The 16297-nt window shown below is 46.8% G+C and overlaps 1 protein-coding gene across 1 annotated transcript in view; it reads right to left on the bottom strand.

Moving 5' to 3' along the window:
- The window catches only part of LOC120841137, an 83913-nt gene extending 72001 nt beyond the window's left edge, over nt 1-11912 (bottom strand). The window contains exon 1 of the mRNA XM_040211968.1: nt 11852-11912. Within this exon, the coding sequence (XP_040067902.1) occupies nt 11852-11912 (61 nt within the window). The remainder of the gene's footprint in view (nt 1-11851) is intronic.
- Nucleotides 11913-16297: the final 4385 nt, after the last annotated feature.

Here is a 16297-nt window from a genome sequence, read left to right as displayed (position 1 = left end):
TATAACTATGTGCAAAAGCTATCCACAGACCCAGAATCTTTGCATGGCCAGTCATTGCATTTATCACTGGATTCGTATTAAAATTAATTCTTATCATTTATTGCTGTGAGTTAATTTTTAACCTCGGCATTTTCTTACTGCGGCTCCCGCACCAGTCCTACTTTGAGTTTACCAAACTAAACATCGAAACCTGAGTGTCATTTTTTGTGTTTTCCAGTCTCGTGGTTTTTGTCAAAATAAACACCCAGCTACCTAAATGGGACATCTGAACGCCCAAAAAATAGTTCCTTTGTTTAAATTTTTTATGTAGATATTTCCTCAAGCTAGAATTTCGGAAACCCAAGTCTATCACGTCATCACGTTTTCCTGAAAATCCACAAAGAGCCAAACACATGCACGACAAAAAAAACCGGCCCGTCATATTGCCGCCCGCAGAGCCGAGAAAGCATCGCTCGGTCACGGACTTCTAGAAGATTCGCGTTCATTCTTGCACCGGACGAATCTTTCGCTCTGTGCCAGTTCATCCACGCCCCAAGCGCGCGACGCTCAAAACTTATTTGCCGAACTTTCGAGATAGTGACGCACTGTAGATAAGCACCTGCCCGCGAGCTTGTCGAGTCAGTCTCGCTCTCGCTCTCTGTTACGCTGCCGAATCGCCGCCTGCTTTTCTGCTGCCTCGACGCTCTTTCTTTACTTTTTTTTTTGTTTCTTTGGCACAAGTTACCTTTATTTCTCAGTTCACTGATCGTCCTCTCGTCACCTTCATTCGTGACAATATAAATCTTATCCTATTAAAATATGTGTAATTGACCTCTGAAATCTCCAATAATGGCGTACAGATAATTTTATATTCTTCAACGCGTCGGTGGTTTTGTTGTGCACGTGTCTCGCCATTGGGCTCAGGACGATTTTCTCGTTTTGTTTTGCCCAGATTTGCTGGAGACGGTGAGCTCGGAGTGTAAGCCACTGGCCCCCTTGCACGAAAACTGGCGCAGCCGTGCGCGTTCCGAAGAAAGCTCGGGCAGAAAGAAACAAGCAAAGGACCATGGATGTCAAATTAGGTTATAGAAAAATACCCCACTCTATCGAAGCGCCACCACACACGATTTCTAGCATTGATGCACAGGCCTGGAAGGCGACCTCAACGCCATCTGTAGGTTCAGAATCACACTAACCATGGCTCCACGGGGTTTCACCTTAACATATTAGGTTAAAAATGGAACAATGCCGGCTGAAGCGTGCACAGGGATTCTGCACGTGGGGCTATCATACTGCACCCTTGCGACCGCCCACATGTCGTTGGTATTTTAGACTACCGATGCGGCGCATTGCACATGTTTGTATGCAAGTGTTTTGTGCGCATGCTCTTTTGTTTTGTTTAGTTTGAAGGATAGCTATACTCCGTTTCAACTTATGCTGTACCGCAGCGAAGGCTAGAAGCGCGAGCTCACAGCGTTGTCAGCTGCCCTTGGTGCACGAGAGCTTGTGCCGCCGAAATGTGCCTTAGTGCAAGGAGTTTGCGCTTGTAACCTTTCCTGCGGTACAACACAAGGCGAAACAGAGTATAGTTAGCTTCAATGGTGCTCTGAGGAACGCCAAAGTTGCCGACGATTTCCCTAAAATTTGTATCGCCCTTTTTTTAAGCTGGGAGACATTTGAAATATTATTCTCTCTTCTTAATTTTGACATTCGACTCCAAGCTGAGTTCGGAGCTTCGTGTCTGTCAGTCCCTTCCTCTTGCTCTAGATTTATGTCTAAGCAATTTCTACCACATAGGATTTGGCCACCCGGATAGCAAATACCAGCGGAGACAAAAGGAAGAATTCGAGAGAGGGAAGTGTTTAGGAGATGGGATCGCCGACGGCCTCGGAACGGTTTGCTTACGAAGGTCGCTGAAAGAGCTAGAGAGGGTGATAGGAAAGCAGTTCGTTTCCCGTATTCCCCACACGCTATCACTAATCCTTCCAAATGTCTTCTTTATAAGCGAAGAGGACTCGTCGTTCCTGAGCGAGGAGGACTCCCTTCGTTCCTAAGCTGACAGTACATGGGGAGCGATGCGCCCGCCGAGCAAGTCACCACCTGCCCCCTCCCTACCTGCCACCTGCCCCCTCCCCCACCTGCCTCTACACGTGGTTACGGGAGAAAGCGTCATCACGTTATTAAAGATAGACACACACACATACACGCACACACACGCACAGAAAGTGGGGTCGCGTGAGCCAACGCCTCAAGATAAGGTAGGGACTCGGAAACGGTGGGGACCACAGTTTATCATACACAGTTCGCCCACTGTAGAATAAGCCTGTGGTAATCGCAAACCACGTGATCGAGGGCCTTGTGTGAATAAAAGTACATTGTAGAACAAAACTCATATTATATTATGCACACAATATAAATTATATTGATAACCAAATAATTTAAAACGAGCGAAAGTTCCTCGAACAATTATTTAAACTCGTAAAAGCGCCCTCTCACCACGGATGGGGTAACTAACCACTTTTTTATATTTTGTTTTTATTGTTTTGCTTTCAAAATGGTGGCCCCCATGGCCTTTTGTTTACCGGCCTCTCGCGTCCGCTTCTGTTGCGTTTTCGCTTTATTGTGACGTGCGCACCACTGGACGACAATCACAGGTAATTTATTCACACAAGGATTATTTCAAGCAGGCAACTGTTTATTTTCGCTCTACCTAGTACAATTGATACAAAAATGTTACGAACAGCACATGCAATGATGCGGCTTTTGACGGTAGTACAAAACAGTTTGAATGTTATCCTTCAAGCTTGAATGTTAGCCTTCAAGCTATGTTCAGAAAAAAATATAAACCGAAGATCAATAAACATAGTCTAAACAGGTAGAGGTAAAGTAGCGGTAAAGGCATTTTAAAACAGCTATTCATAAACCACGCAAAAAAATGCACAGACGCTACATTGCTTTACATAACGAGTGTGATTACAAACCAGTTGCTTTAACAGAAACTACAGGCTAATGTGGTTAAGAATAAAGCTGTGTTTGGAGGTGCATTTGATCCGCCCGTCTTGGCAGATCAAATGCCGAATTGGCCCTTGCAGCGTTCACCCATGCACTCAGCGCCAGCCTCAACAACCGAACTCCGTGCGAAATCGTCCAGTTAGACTTCAGAAAGGCTTTTAACAGCGCAGACCACAGCCTGCTCCTATCCAAACTTCAACGGATGGGAATCTCCGGTGTGAGGAACTAAAACTTTAGTTTTTCACATCACTACCTTATTCTGCAAGGGCTATTTTCGTGATTTAGCACAGACTGAAAACGCTACTTACAGGTAGGGTGTTCTCTGAGCTAGGTTATGTGTGCCATTGCGTGTCAACGGGTTTTGAGAAAACTAAATAAAAAACACTTTGTCCAAGCTCAAGGGAGAAAAAGTCTTGTTCTTGACCACTGGCTGACACAACATGAGGGCAGCGAGTGGTTATTGTTGTTTTCTTCCAGTGACTTCAGAACGAGGTCTACTGGCACGACAACCAGCTGTGGTTGTCGTGCTGATGGGAACAGTTCCATTATTCAGGAGCTTGAAGTTCCAATCGGCAAAACTGTTCCACAGCTTGCATGCCAAATGCTGAGACCACTAGTGCAAAGCAGGACTTGATCTAAGTCGTCCCCACAGTTTGCAACCTGGTTCGCAGGTTTCAACTGCATAAGGTTTTCCTTCTCACGTGTCTCATAGATGCCGGAAATTAGTATGTGTCAGCGGTATCTTAGAAACTTCCTTTCAGACTAATGAGTTGAAAGGGGTTTTCAAGACAGCCCTCCCTGAGACAGATGGTGAAGAGAAAGAGAGCCCTCCCAGCCACTGTTTTTTCCCATATATGCAGAACTGCCGCTACTGCACTTACCCAACCTATTACGCAGTTTGTCATATGACGAGTTGCAGATTATTGTCAAGGAATCACTTGTGGCTGCGAAATTCCTAATTGCATAAGAGATCATAGGATAGATGCCAGAACCCTCATGAGGAATGTTATGCCGCAATGTCAATTTCGGTGGCCACACCACAGCTACAATATGTTTCAGCCTAATTTTACAAAAGAAAAAACGCGGCCGCCCTTTCGAGCTAATCAGAGCAATGAAGCAAGTTTTGTGAGAGCTCTCTGTAGGAGTATGCTCCCACAATATGTTGTCACGTCCCTCAGCCGAACGTTCCGGTTGTCTAGCTGGTGCCGTAGCATTGGTAACGTCCTGTAAGCTGCAGGAAAATGAGTCGACCTAGTTCCAGTAACAATTCACCTCATGTAGGAATATGACTAGAAAATGCTCATGCCACCCAAGGATGAAGGTAGACAAATATCCCAGCATACGGTCTCCGATTTTCTTTTTGTGGCCCAGATGATGAGTTGTCTCTTGAGTTTCCTCACTTTATCCCCCTGGTTACTGATGGTCCTTGTCTCGACTGTCCGGCCCTTGCAGCTTGGCTCCACACGTCTGTCTTCTTCGTGGTATTCTCTATAATTCTCCGCGGAACCATGGTACTGGAACAAGATAGCAAGAGCATACAGTGAATGGACAAAGTGAGACACACCTTATACTTCTAAATTAGAAGTACTGTGGGTCTTACTGCATGACATGCCAAACGGAGATAAATTATGTCTGGAGCTTTAAAGGGAGGGGGGGGGGGGGGGGGGGGGTCTCGACGCATGCTGAACGACAAGTGCCAGATGCTGCAATACCCACAGGGTACCCTGAGCAGAGAGAGAAGGCAGGTGTGAGTCCAAGAGACTGGCAAGTTTGAGCAACGCATTTTTTAGAGGTGCCTTCCCGTTAATTATTTTCGAGGTACATCCATCTGACTAGTCAATTCAGAATTATATTCAATGTACCCAGTCAACTTGCTTAGCCTGTTTGCAAATATATAACAACTGGTAAATTCACTTTTTATAATGTTGCGAGTTTTTTTACGTTATACTATGATGTTAATTTCTCTGTTATGATTTTACAGGTTAGAAAATCCTTGTATCTGTCCTGATTCGCGCCATTCGCCACGATATTTATATTTTTCCAGTAAAGTGGTGTGAAAGTATCGATACGTGGAGGCTGCGAAATCATTAAGCGTGAACAAGCAATTCATTACGTTCCACCGTTATAGAAGTCACGTCCGACGTACATACACCTCATAAATTAACCGAGTCACATACGCTGCGTTGGAGAAAAGAGGATTGTGCCATGCCTGATGCGAAGGACCAGCACGAGCACATTATGAAATGTTTGCACTCACCAGCAACGAACTTGAAGCGAAATCCCGGAATATCGAACGGCGATGTGAGTCCCCGGCTTTTTGGCTTTTTGCCTGAGCAGCCTCATTTTGAAAAGATTCATAGCGTGATTCGGTAACTCACGTGACATTAAAACGCCAAGCGAGGGTCCAACCGTAAGGGAAATATACTAGGAAAGAGAAATTCGCAGAACGTAAATACCGACAACGCCGACAATGCGACCGGCGAAGTTTAAAAACATGGCTTCGGAGGGCAGTGAACTTTGAAAGCTAACGATCACCGCTCGATTTTGTCTTTCCATGTTGGTTTATCATTACAACCTAGCTTATTATGTTTCCTAAAAATATTAACATTACCGCACTCAATTTAGTTTATTGCAATTCTTTTTAACCCTGTTCTTTTGTTTGTTTTTGTTTTGCACCTTCAGTTGTCGCCATCCGGATTGAGGAGCGTTGTGTATGCGCGATTACCGGAAGTGGCCTTGGGTAGGACCATTGGTTATGATTTCACTGCGGTCGGAACGGTCTCCTCAATTTCCAGCACGCGCATCCGCGAACTGCAAATCGGCAGATACGCTTCGCAATTTATGCATCTTTGTTTTCGGCGGAAATAGCTCTGCTTTCCACAGAAAAAAATGCCAAGATCAACATGCGCATATGATGACACCGTGGTGTCAGCTCTTCAGTTGTTTGATTGCATTTTTTTGCTTAGCGGACTGTTTTTATCGGGCGAAGCGGCTCGGCATCTCCGCCATCAACGCTACCCCAACTATAACCGGTAAAAACAGTTTTTCTAGACTTCCAATGACCAGCAGCGTATTTCGTCTTAATACCAAGTGGGATCTTCAACATACGGATTACCAAGACCATGGATATTCTGCCGGCAGCGCCTACACACCGGTGATCTTCCTTTGTTTGGGCCTACTTTACATGTGACCACTAGCTTCGACGGACCGAAGACACGACAACAGGGGGGATCGAGTGGCCGTGACACGACGGACCGCCTTCTCTTCCCTGTGAGTGACAAGAGGGGACCTCTTGACCGTCGGGGACGGGTGTCCATACTACGCAATGTACGTATTGCCATGATCGAATGAGTCTGGACAGTGTTGAACTCTGGGTCAGGAAGCTCCCAAGAGTCCACAGCGATCGGCCCGAAAGGCCCTGTACAGCGCTATATTTGTAAGTGCTTTTTATTCTAATAGACCGTAAGAGACGCTCTGGTTGGTTATTTTTGTGTTGGAAGTCTTTTTTATTTAATTTTTTTTCTGTTAAAATATGACTGTCTTCTTGGCGGTAGATACCTTCTGTAGTAAAGTCCTCTCAGTATGTCCAAAGCCGAATATGCCAAGATTCGACTTGGGTGGAAGTGGAGTGTCAGTTTTGTCACAGCGCTATGTGAGTGTATTTGTCAGTAATTGTCTTTACTCGACAAGTTTTTTATTATGTGCGTGATTTATTTCGAATTCTTGATTGATTCAACCGTCAGGAAATCATTTAAGAAAAGTGGCGACCTTTAATTCACATTACTGTGATGATTTAATCACTTTCCTTCCACGAGTGACTTCGCGTTTCACATGAGCGTCGTGGGTTGTTCGAAAATCCCGCGCGAGGTCATGTACTATCGGGGAAAAATGAAATGCGAACAGAGGAGCGCGCGGCTGGCGGTACAGGCTGCGCCGCCTGGAAGTGAGCCTAGGGGCGAGGGTGCGTGGCCTACTCCGATCTCTATACGCCCTTCGCTCTGCGCTCCCCGAGCTTCAGCAGTGCGCCTCTTAGTGCGCTGAAAGCTATCACGGCTATCTTTGCTGGCTCAGCGTGTGCGGTGTGAAGAACCTTGCCGCACGCGCCGAGCAGCCAAAGATAGCGGTGTCAGCTTTCAGCGCACTGAGAGGCACACTGCCGAAGTTTGGGAAGCGCAGAGCGAGGGGCTTGAATTCATCTGAGTAGGCCATGCACCCTCGCCCCTAGGCTCACTTCCAGACGGCGCAGCCTGTACGGCCAGCCACGCGCTCCTCTGTTCGCATTTCATTTTTCCCCGATAGTACAGTATGCTCAACTGTTGACTATAGCGCGGGAGCGGTGGCCGAAACTGATACCAGAGCTGTATAGCGATTAAATCAATGATGCGGCACAGAAGAGGTGGCTCTTCTTGGGATTGTCGCGTCGCCATTCCCCGATACAATTATCGCATAACCTCCTCGTTTCGTTCTTTATCACCCACGCTTTAAATTTCCACTTGTTTGTTTTGTTATTTTTATTTTAGTCACACCTACGCATTTACCATGCGGGGCCACGATATCTCGGTGATCTTGCAGTTTCTCTGATAAAGGTCACCTTCTTTAAACAATAAAGAACAAAATCGAAGGGGGACTTTTTCTTCCGCCGAGTCACGCATTGGTGATTGATTCGGAGTTGGGAGTGTAACTCCAGAAAACACCGGCACCGGCATAACCTGCCAGAGTGAGCCGGTAGATGACGCATGCAGTCTCTCCGGCCACCGCTCCCGCGTTATATTTAACAGTTGAGTACACTTTACTGTGACGACATGACCCTCTCGACCAATCAGGATTTTCGCGGCTTTCCAGGGACGCCACCGGCTTTTCTGGCACGCCGGCGTTTGTAGCGTGAACTACATTGGCCGAGGTTGAGCAGTTTCGCGTGGCTCCTGGAGAACGTGCTGCGCATGCGCGAGGAGCAGTGACGTCACACGGCGCACAGCTGGCGCGCCGGAGCCGCCGCCACGCGCGCCTCGCCGGTCTGCGAATTCCAGAGGAGTGACCCCATAGCCGCGGCAGACGCACTGGCGCCGCCGCGCGCCCAGCTGTGCGCCTCCGTTGCGCAGTAGCCATGTCTGACGCTCCACCGGAGCCGCTTGATAGCGCCTCTCATTTTGTGCGCATGTGCAGAGGTATCAGTGGGGGTATACATATAGCGGGGCGTTTTCCAGTGTGGTATAGCCATGGAGAAGGAAAGGGAAATTGCTGCTCAGCTGCGCAGAAGAGCGGAGAAGCTTAACTCATCGGATCCCGAAGTAGTTGCCTGGCAATTAGCGGTTGAGCGCAGGAAGAACGAACAGAATAAGGCTGAACGTGCTGCGGAGACACCGGAGCAATGGGAGGAACGTCTAGCAAAGCGGCGTCGCCAGGAGGCTGAGCGACGTGCCCGACAATCAAAACAGCAACAACAGCAAGACGCCGTCGTTGACGGCAAGGCTCGCCGATTGACTGACTATACGGTTAAACTTAGCGAATGCACCAGTGCGACTCGGACCTTTGAGACGGACTTCATAAACAATCCGTTTGGATATGTGTGTGACCTGTGTGAAAGACTGTGGCACATGAAAGACTTGACGCAGGTAAGTAGTGCCATGCGTGAAACGTTGAGTTTAGCGGCACCGCCTGAGTCGGGTGAAACCGTGGCGCGGGATTGTACAACGTGCAAGAACTTTCTCGTTAAGCAGAAAATTCCACTCTTTAGCGTTACCAATGGGTATCGTTACCCGCCCATGGCACCAGGTTTACCGGCTCTAAACGATGTGGCCGAACGTTTACTTTCGCCACGGATTCCTTTCGTTCAGATTGGTCGTCTAATGAACTGGAGAAATTGTCTGTTTGGCATTAAGGGACCCGTGGTGAACGTGCCGGTAGACACGGACGAGATGCTAAAGTATTTGCCTCGCAGCTTGGAAGATGATAAGTGCATTGTGGTCAACCTAAAGAGGAGAATGTTTGCCAAGGCTGTCGAACATGGTTTCTCGCGATGTGCTTGGACCATGGGTTGAGGTACTGAGAGACTCGCCGCTGTATAAACACTACGGCATAAACATTGACGACGGACGTTTAGAGAGGCTGTATCGGGAAGCCGTCGCGCACGAAGATGTTAACGTGGAGGCTTGTCCGGATCTCGCCGATTTAGATGATCCGATGAATATGGCCACAGCTTTGACATTGGACCAGCATAGTTTGGTGTACGATTAAGACGCGGTCTTAACCATGGCACCGGGGGAGGGCAAGAGACCAGTCAGTATCTTGTATGATACCCATGCTGAAGAGCTGTCTTTCCACCAGATATGCTTGGGCCAGGCTCGTTGTATGTGTCACATAATGCGTATACCGTGTGTGTGTCATTGAAGCAGCAGTAAGCATGATAATCAAGCTAATTCTAGACAACCAGGAAAGCTAAGAATAACCAGCTGAACCTAAGCTCACGCTACGTATATCCTGGCATAGCCGAGCTAAGCCACTGCAATTTTATTTTGGCACGCCACCGAGGCCGGCGCGACACGACCTCCTTAAAGCTATCGCTCTAAAACATACATTGTGATTACTCTCGCTAATAGCCGATTCACACGACGAACCTAATTGCACTTTTCGTCCGCAGACCGTGTAGTACGTGACCGTCACGTCATCGACTCCTGCGATCTGTGCCTCGTCCGCGGACGCGCGGACTGATAAAACTTAGCGCCTTTTCACTAGGGGAACTTTGGTTGGACGTTGACTTGGAGAACGTTTAGTCTGGAAACGGTATAACGTTCTCTTTTAGTTTTTATTGTTGTTTTTCCGACGGTTAAAACAAAAATGGCCCAACGTTGTATTTTGTGCATTCGCTGCTTCATTTTGTCGCTCGATTCTTGGTTCCACGCGTGAAAGAAACTGCAGACATTTTGTCCGGCTGACGCGGCGCAGGTTCCGCAACTCCTCCGAATGCGTGTCAAAAAGCTTCCGTCATAACCTGGCTAGAACGCCGCAATCATTCTTGCGCGTACTATCAGGCTTTCACCGAGCACGAACTTTCTTGTGGCTGTGGTGTGCTTGAGTTTATAGTGCACGAGCGCGGAGTGCTGTGCAGGCATCTCCAAACCCCCTCCGCGTGCCCAGAACTCCGTCGCTTCTACGCCGAACCCTTCTCGAGCAGGACCATGCCAGTGTCTCTGTCATGCCTTGGGTTAGTAAAGCTAGTGGCGGTTCGCGCGAAGCCTATCACGGTGTTCTGTCTCGATCTGCACGTAACAGCGGCGCATGATTCTTTATCATAGTAGCAAACATCGATTTCTCTCTTACACAACGGTGCGATTCTGGAGTTCCGCGGCACTGTGGGAAGGCGAACAGGTTCGGTCCGTCCTCGCTCGCGTCTAATCGTCGTCTCGCTCGTGTGGATATGCTTGGGAGACGGACGAACCGCGGCCATGTCGTCAGGTGATCGATCCGTCCGCGGATCAGTCCATCTTGTTAGTCGACCATAAATAAAGTATAATAACACTCTACTTCCCTGCCTTGCTACTTCATTACTAACTCATATTCTTCATCCTCGCAGCCCCAGCATCCTATCAATTTGATCGTTATGTGTATTCACCACGCCCACACTTCACATGCAGTAGTAATTTAGGATAGGCGCATGATATCCTAATTGGATCCTCCTCTAACCAATTCGTTCTGACGTTTCATGTGCTGTCGGCCCTTCATATAGACCGACATACGGCTCTGACGTTTCTCCACTTCAGTGGCGTTAATGTCGGCACGGCGTGCGTGCAGACTCTTCAACCCTCCCGACAATTTGGTTTCTGCGAGCGCGCAGTGCCCCCACCTGGTGTGGGCAAACGAGGACTTGTTTGTGAGCGGCGCTTCGGCCTGTAGGTTCTATTCAATATATTAATATGAGTAAATACTAAACAGACTTCTGCCCGTTACTTGAAAAATGTAATGGATTACAGTTACAAATTACCAAGCCTCAAATGTAATGGATGACCGTTACAAATTACTTTCGCTGAAAAGTAACGCATTACTCGTTACGTTACAAATGACTTTCACGTTACTTTCTTCGTACATTTATCAAGAAAACAATTGAAACAATTTTGATGTTTTCAAAAATGTTCTGCAACACTACATTCTAATTTTTACACCATTGCATTGCCATAGTCCTTGTAAAAATAAAATATCGTATTTGAGAGAAAGAATGTAGGTGCACTCCATTCACCTGTAAGCTGACGAGGCAGCGAAAGCTGCAAGCATACCTGCCATCTCGCTAGCTAACGGCGACTGTAAAAAAATTCCCGGAATCCTGCAGACAAAGCTAGTGGTGCGAACGCTCAGTAGCAGCGTCTACCTCCGCTAGGAGATTTGGAGGTAAGGACCCGATCTACGAAAGCTCCTTTCTGTAACGGGCCTTTCAAGCGTAAATGCTACGTCTCAAAGCTCTCGTGCCTGTAGTTTTGACGCACTGCCAGCTTATGCATTTTTGAGGATGATGTTTAGAGCGCATGCACAGAACGAACTCACATTAATAGGCTGTTAAGACCGGCAATCTTAATGGCGCGGAACGCACGTTGCAGAAGAACTGTAGAAGCTCACCGTCAGTACGCGCTCAGCAGTCGCGCACACAGTTATGGCCGCCAATGAATACTTCCTATTAGCGACGAGGAGTTTTGGTGGCGCCCGATGGTGTTTGTAATGAGCAAGGTGGAAGATAGAAATCATCGCGCTTCGAACCAACCCAGCCAACACCACCAAAATTAAAGTTCTTCCACTCCTCTTATTTCTGTCGAAGAGAAATCCTTTGCCTAGAATAGGCATCAAAATGTATCGAAATTGCTCCTCGCGCACTTACCAAGAATAAGCAGCAAGGACACGAAGATGTTCTGAAATCGATTCTTCATCGAAATGCCCATGTTCTTGAGAATTTTGTAGAACGGAAAATGTACGATGCCTTATATCCACTATCTATGCACGCCTATTTGTAGATCCAATGAGAGAGATGCTACTCGCGGTTTCTGTTGCTATCCGAGACCAAGAAAGTTTTAGGTTTTAACAATTTTTGTCCAGCCGCTCATATACCCGCGATTATTTTTTGTGTAGTTTTGACAAATTTGTCAAAGCCATGCTGGCATCTTTATTTTTATTCTTTTTGTCCTTAGTATTGTATTGTTAAGCTAAACTTGAAATCAAAAATAAAATGTGGCGAGGCACACCATCATCAACAGATGGTCCTTCTTTCAACCCCAACTCGACTTTTTGGCGATTATAAACATTCCACAAAAAAAAAAAAAAAATTCGTATTCTTGGGAATGCGTTTTTTTTTTTTTTTTTTTTTTGCAACCTGTCAGCTTTGAACTGGAGTTAAGACAGGTCAAAAGATGCAACACAATAGTACCTTTGAATGTATTCTTTGTTATTTTCAAACTTTTTTTTTTGCATGAGGTGAATAAACCGTAAGAGAATCTTTGTTTATTAAAACAACAATCGTAGAAGTAAAAACAAAGCAAAATGCTTTGTACATTTTTGCGAGTGCCCTTTGCGAGTAACCATTGTGGTAATTTTCCGTTTCGTGAACATCTACAGGCAAGGGACCTCTTCGCTACGCAACTTGATTTTTTTTTAGAACTATCCTCACTGACAACCGTCGAATATTATCGTATTGAGAAGAGGCAGAAAGCAAGGAAATATTAGGGCTTGAATTTGCCACTTGCGGGCATCGTATTCTATATTAAAACAAAAAAAGTGACCTACTGCATTCGCTACAGCTGGAAATAACACGTTTAATAAATTTCATTATTAAATGTTACAAAAATCTAACTGGCAAACTGACTCATTTTTGCGCATATGTTTTATTTTAAAGGAAGGCTAGGAGCTCGGTCGAAGGGCATTTTAAAACGGGCCTTGGCACGTCGTGGTCCCCGACACCTTAGAAACTCAGGGTGTGGCATATTATTTTTACGCTTCTTGCCTCGTGACTCTTTCTTTATTGTACCTATCGGCTAATGCAGCAATCTGAAGATGTGGGGTTCTACCGGGCACTGTTATACTGTATTAGTAGGAATATGAGGGGAAAGAGAAGTGACAAAGGAGGGGAACGACGTTTCGACCAAACCGTTTGGTCGAAACGTCGTTCTCTCCTTCTTTTTTTTTGGTACTCCTCTTTCCCCTCCTATCCCTACTAATGCAGGTATCTGATTGGCTGCTGAGCTATGATAACATGCTCTACACTTACCATGCCCTTCGTTTCTTAAGCAGTTTTATAGCGGAATATGGTGGTTCTTGTTATCTTCCGTAGCGCACATAGGCGCCTACGGCGGGGGAGTTATTCATATCAATAAAGAACAATCGAAAATGGTATTTAAGCTATTATTCACCGATGCCTTTCTAATGCAGAATGTCACATAGGTAGTGGAGTTGAGTTAATTTTAACAAACGTGTTCGTTAAGGAAATAGGAGACAACTTTCATTTTATACTAAACTAATTGTGCCCTGCAATTTAGTACAGAATAACTTGCATCGATTCATTCACCCTGAACTAATTCAAGCACAAACGCTACCCGGTTGGTGCCAGGGGCACTTGTCACGTACCGGCGCAATGGTTTTCCCTGTTATCCTGCTCACCTAGTGGCGCTGTAAACTAAGTCCACTAAAGACTGTCGCTATCACTATCACAAAACAGAACACCCGGTTGATTAGTACTGAATCGCAAGAATGCCCAAAACGTGGCAATGCAAGTGTGGCTTGTGTATATATTCAAATCTCGTCCCGTTCTTCGAGCGATGTATTTTTACTACGGTACATCAAGCACTTGTTCCCTAATGGTATTGGTTTAGTGAAACTGAAGTGTTTTATCCAGGGTCTCGAACCGAACCCGAACCCAAACCGGAAAACAGAGCAAAAACGTTATTTTTGTTTTTACCGAACCAGAGCAAAACCGTAACCTAAATCAAGCATTTAATTAGGACTTCTAGCAAACTGTTATCGTGTTTCACGTAACGCACTACTATACTTCGTCTCACCTTAGTATGGACTATTGTTAGCCGCGCGTGCTTACAGCGCGAGCTAGACGCTTTGAATGAAGCCGCGGCGGCTGCACGAGTGCTCGTGCAGCAAGTGCTCTTGTCAAGGCAGTCAAGGCTGGCCGCTCGCGCTAGCACAGCTTTCGCGTTTAGTCCATGCTGGGGTGAGACGAAGTATAGAGCCTTTGAAGCATGGTTTTAATCGCGCACCCCTCGGTCACGGTATCACTCTTGGCGCGCGCATAAATGCATTCTTCAAAGGCTCCAGTTGTGCGCTACGCGGAACAAGGTAGTGGCACGGCCACTCGATTAGGACTCCCCTTGGGAGCGGCCTGCCGTATGTCTCACTCCGCCGGTGAGAGCGATAGTTCTACTTTACCCCGCAGCGCCATCCGTGGTGCTCGTTATCGGTGAGAGATAGAGTTCCTTTCGGGGGAGCATATCGAGTATGTACTTGTTAGCCGCGCGTGCTAAAAGCGCGAGATAGTTGCTTCGAAGGAAGCCTCGGCGGCTGCATGAGCGCTCGTGCAGCGAGTGCTCCAGTCAAGGCATTAAAGGTTAGCCGCTCCCGCTAGCACCGTGTTCGCGGTTACTCCATGCTAAGGTAAGACGAAATATAGTGAGAGAGGAGCGGTACGCCCGGCCCAGCCCGGTGTGGCTATTTAGATTTTTTTTTTTTTCGTGAAGCCGCAAGTCTCAATTGAAACGAGTGCCAGATTGCATGAATGATGTGACAAATTTGTGTAGAATAAAAGCACATGATTCTTTCTGCAAAAAGCTCACTTAGCTGCAGGCTGCGCGTTAAAGCTCCATTCTGCTGGCAGTATGCGCGAATTCTCGTTTTCTTGTTACCGTAACTGTTGCCCCGTTTCTATTACCACTGTAATATAGGAGTTATAGTTGGATAGAGCTAGGCCGTATGATTTCCGGTTTTAACCCACGCGCGAGCTGTGCCATTTATTCATCTGTGAAGGACAATATAAAATCGGATTCCGCGTGCATAACTTCAGCAATATAAACTTCATTGTTCACAAAAAAACAGACCAAGAGAGTCATATAGTTCACAAGCGGAGTACCTTTCGGGAAAGAGGCTTTCGCGAAAGCCTCAATATATTCTCTAGTGGGCTGTTTAGGTCACCAGCCCAGTTTGACAAAAAAAGGTCTGAAGAGTTTTCTGAGAAAGAGCTCGCTGAGCTCTTCGCTGTGGTAGGCGTCTCGGCAGTTAACGCACCACATCAGTGGGCAGTCCATAAGGTGTGGAAGCACAGCGCTGCAGAGGACCTTGCAAATCCTTCCACAACCACGAGTCTTTGCCGACTGTAGAGCTCTCTCGACAAAGGTGCAAACGAGCTTGCACAGCCAGACAGCTTCAGGTCGTGGATATAGCTGAGTCCTCCTTGGTCAAGGCTAAACATGAACTCATATGCTCCGTCATGTGATGCATTTCCCTTAAGTTGCGCTTGCATTCAGGACACGTCACCTGCAAAGTTTAGCGGGTTCTACACATTAGCCTTCCTTGCTTTCACTGAGAAGTTTTTATTGCTTTGCTAGGTTGAAAGTTTCAGCTAGTTACTTTGAAATTACAACAATTTCTACAAATAAAAATGGTCACCTTTTGTTCGCAAACGAAGGCCAAGTAGCCAGCCATGTAAGTCAGCGGTGCGAACTCAAGTTCGGAAGAGACTTCATTGTACTTCATCAACTGCAGGATTTCCTGTTTCACGAGTGGAGTTGGCACATTTCATCGCCGTCTGGCACTCAAAACTAGAACGCGCATTTACATTTCCGGCAGCTTCCAAAATGCCAACACAAACCACACACGCGAGCGCAGAGTGACACTACGATATTTTCGCCAAGCACAGAATGACAGGCAGATATTTTATCTGGGTAGCGGAGCAAGAACGCGTTGGGCGCCTTCTCTATACGCTGTTTCACCTGATGTTGTACCGCAGCGAAGGCTGGAAGCGCGAGCTCATAGCGTTGACAGCTGCCCTTACTGCACGAGAGCTTGTGCCGCTGAGATCTGCCCCAGAGCAAGGAGCTCGCGCTTGCAGCCTTTCCTGCGGTACAACATAAGGTGAAACAGCTTACAAGACCGCTCACTAGGGTGCCTACATGTCTGTCTGTCTCAGGGTGAAGACATCCATTGTTGCCCCGAATGTGCCAGCGCGTGACGCTCTGGCGCACTCGGTGCGTGACTTGGGCGGTAAAATGGCGTCTATGCATTAGCCATAGCTACGCGCTCGAGCTGAGTGACACCGGATTGCGCGTACTTCAAT

The sequence above is a fragment of the Ixodes scapularis genome, unplaced genomic scaffold (genome assembly GCF_016920785.2).
Source record: "Ixodes scapularis isolate PalLabHiFi unplaced genomic scaffold, ASM1692078v2 PGA_scaffold0__279_contigs__length_252992795, whole genome shotgun sequence".
In the NCBI taxonomy this organism is placed as follows: Eukaryota; Metazoa; Arthropoda; class Arachnida; order Ixodida; family Ixodidae; genus Ixodes; species Ixodes scapularis.
Note: the sequence above shows the minus strand (reverse complement) of the source record. Positions and strands in the feature narration are given on the sequence as shown.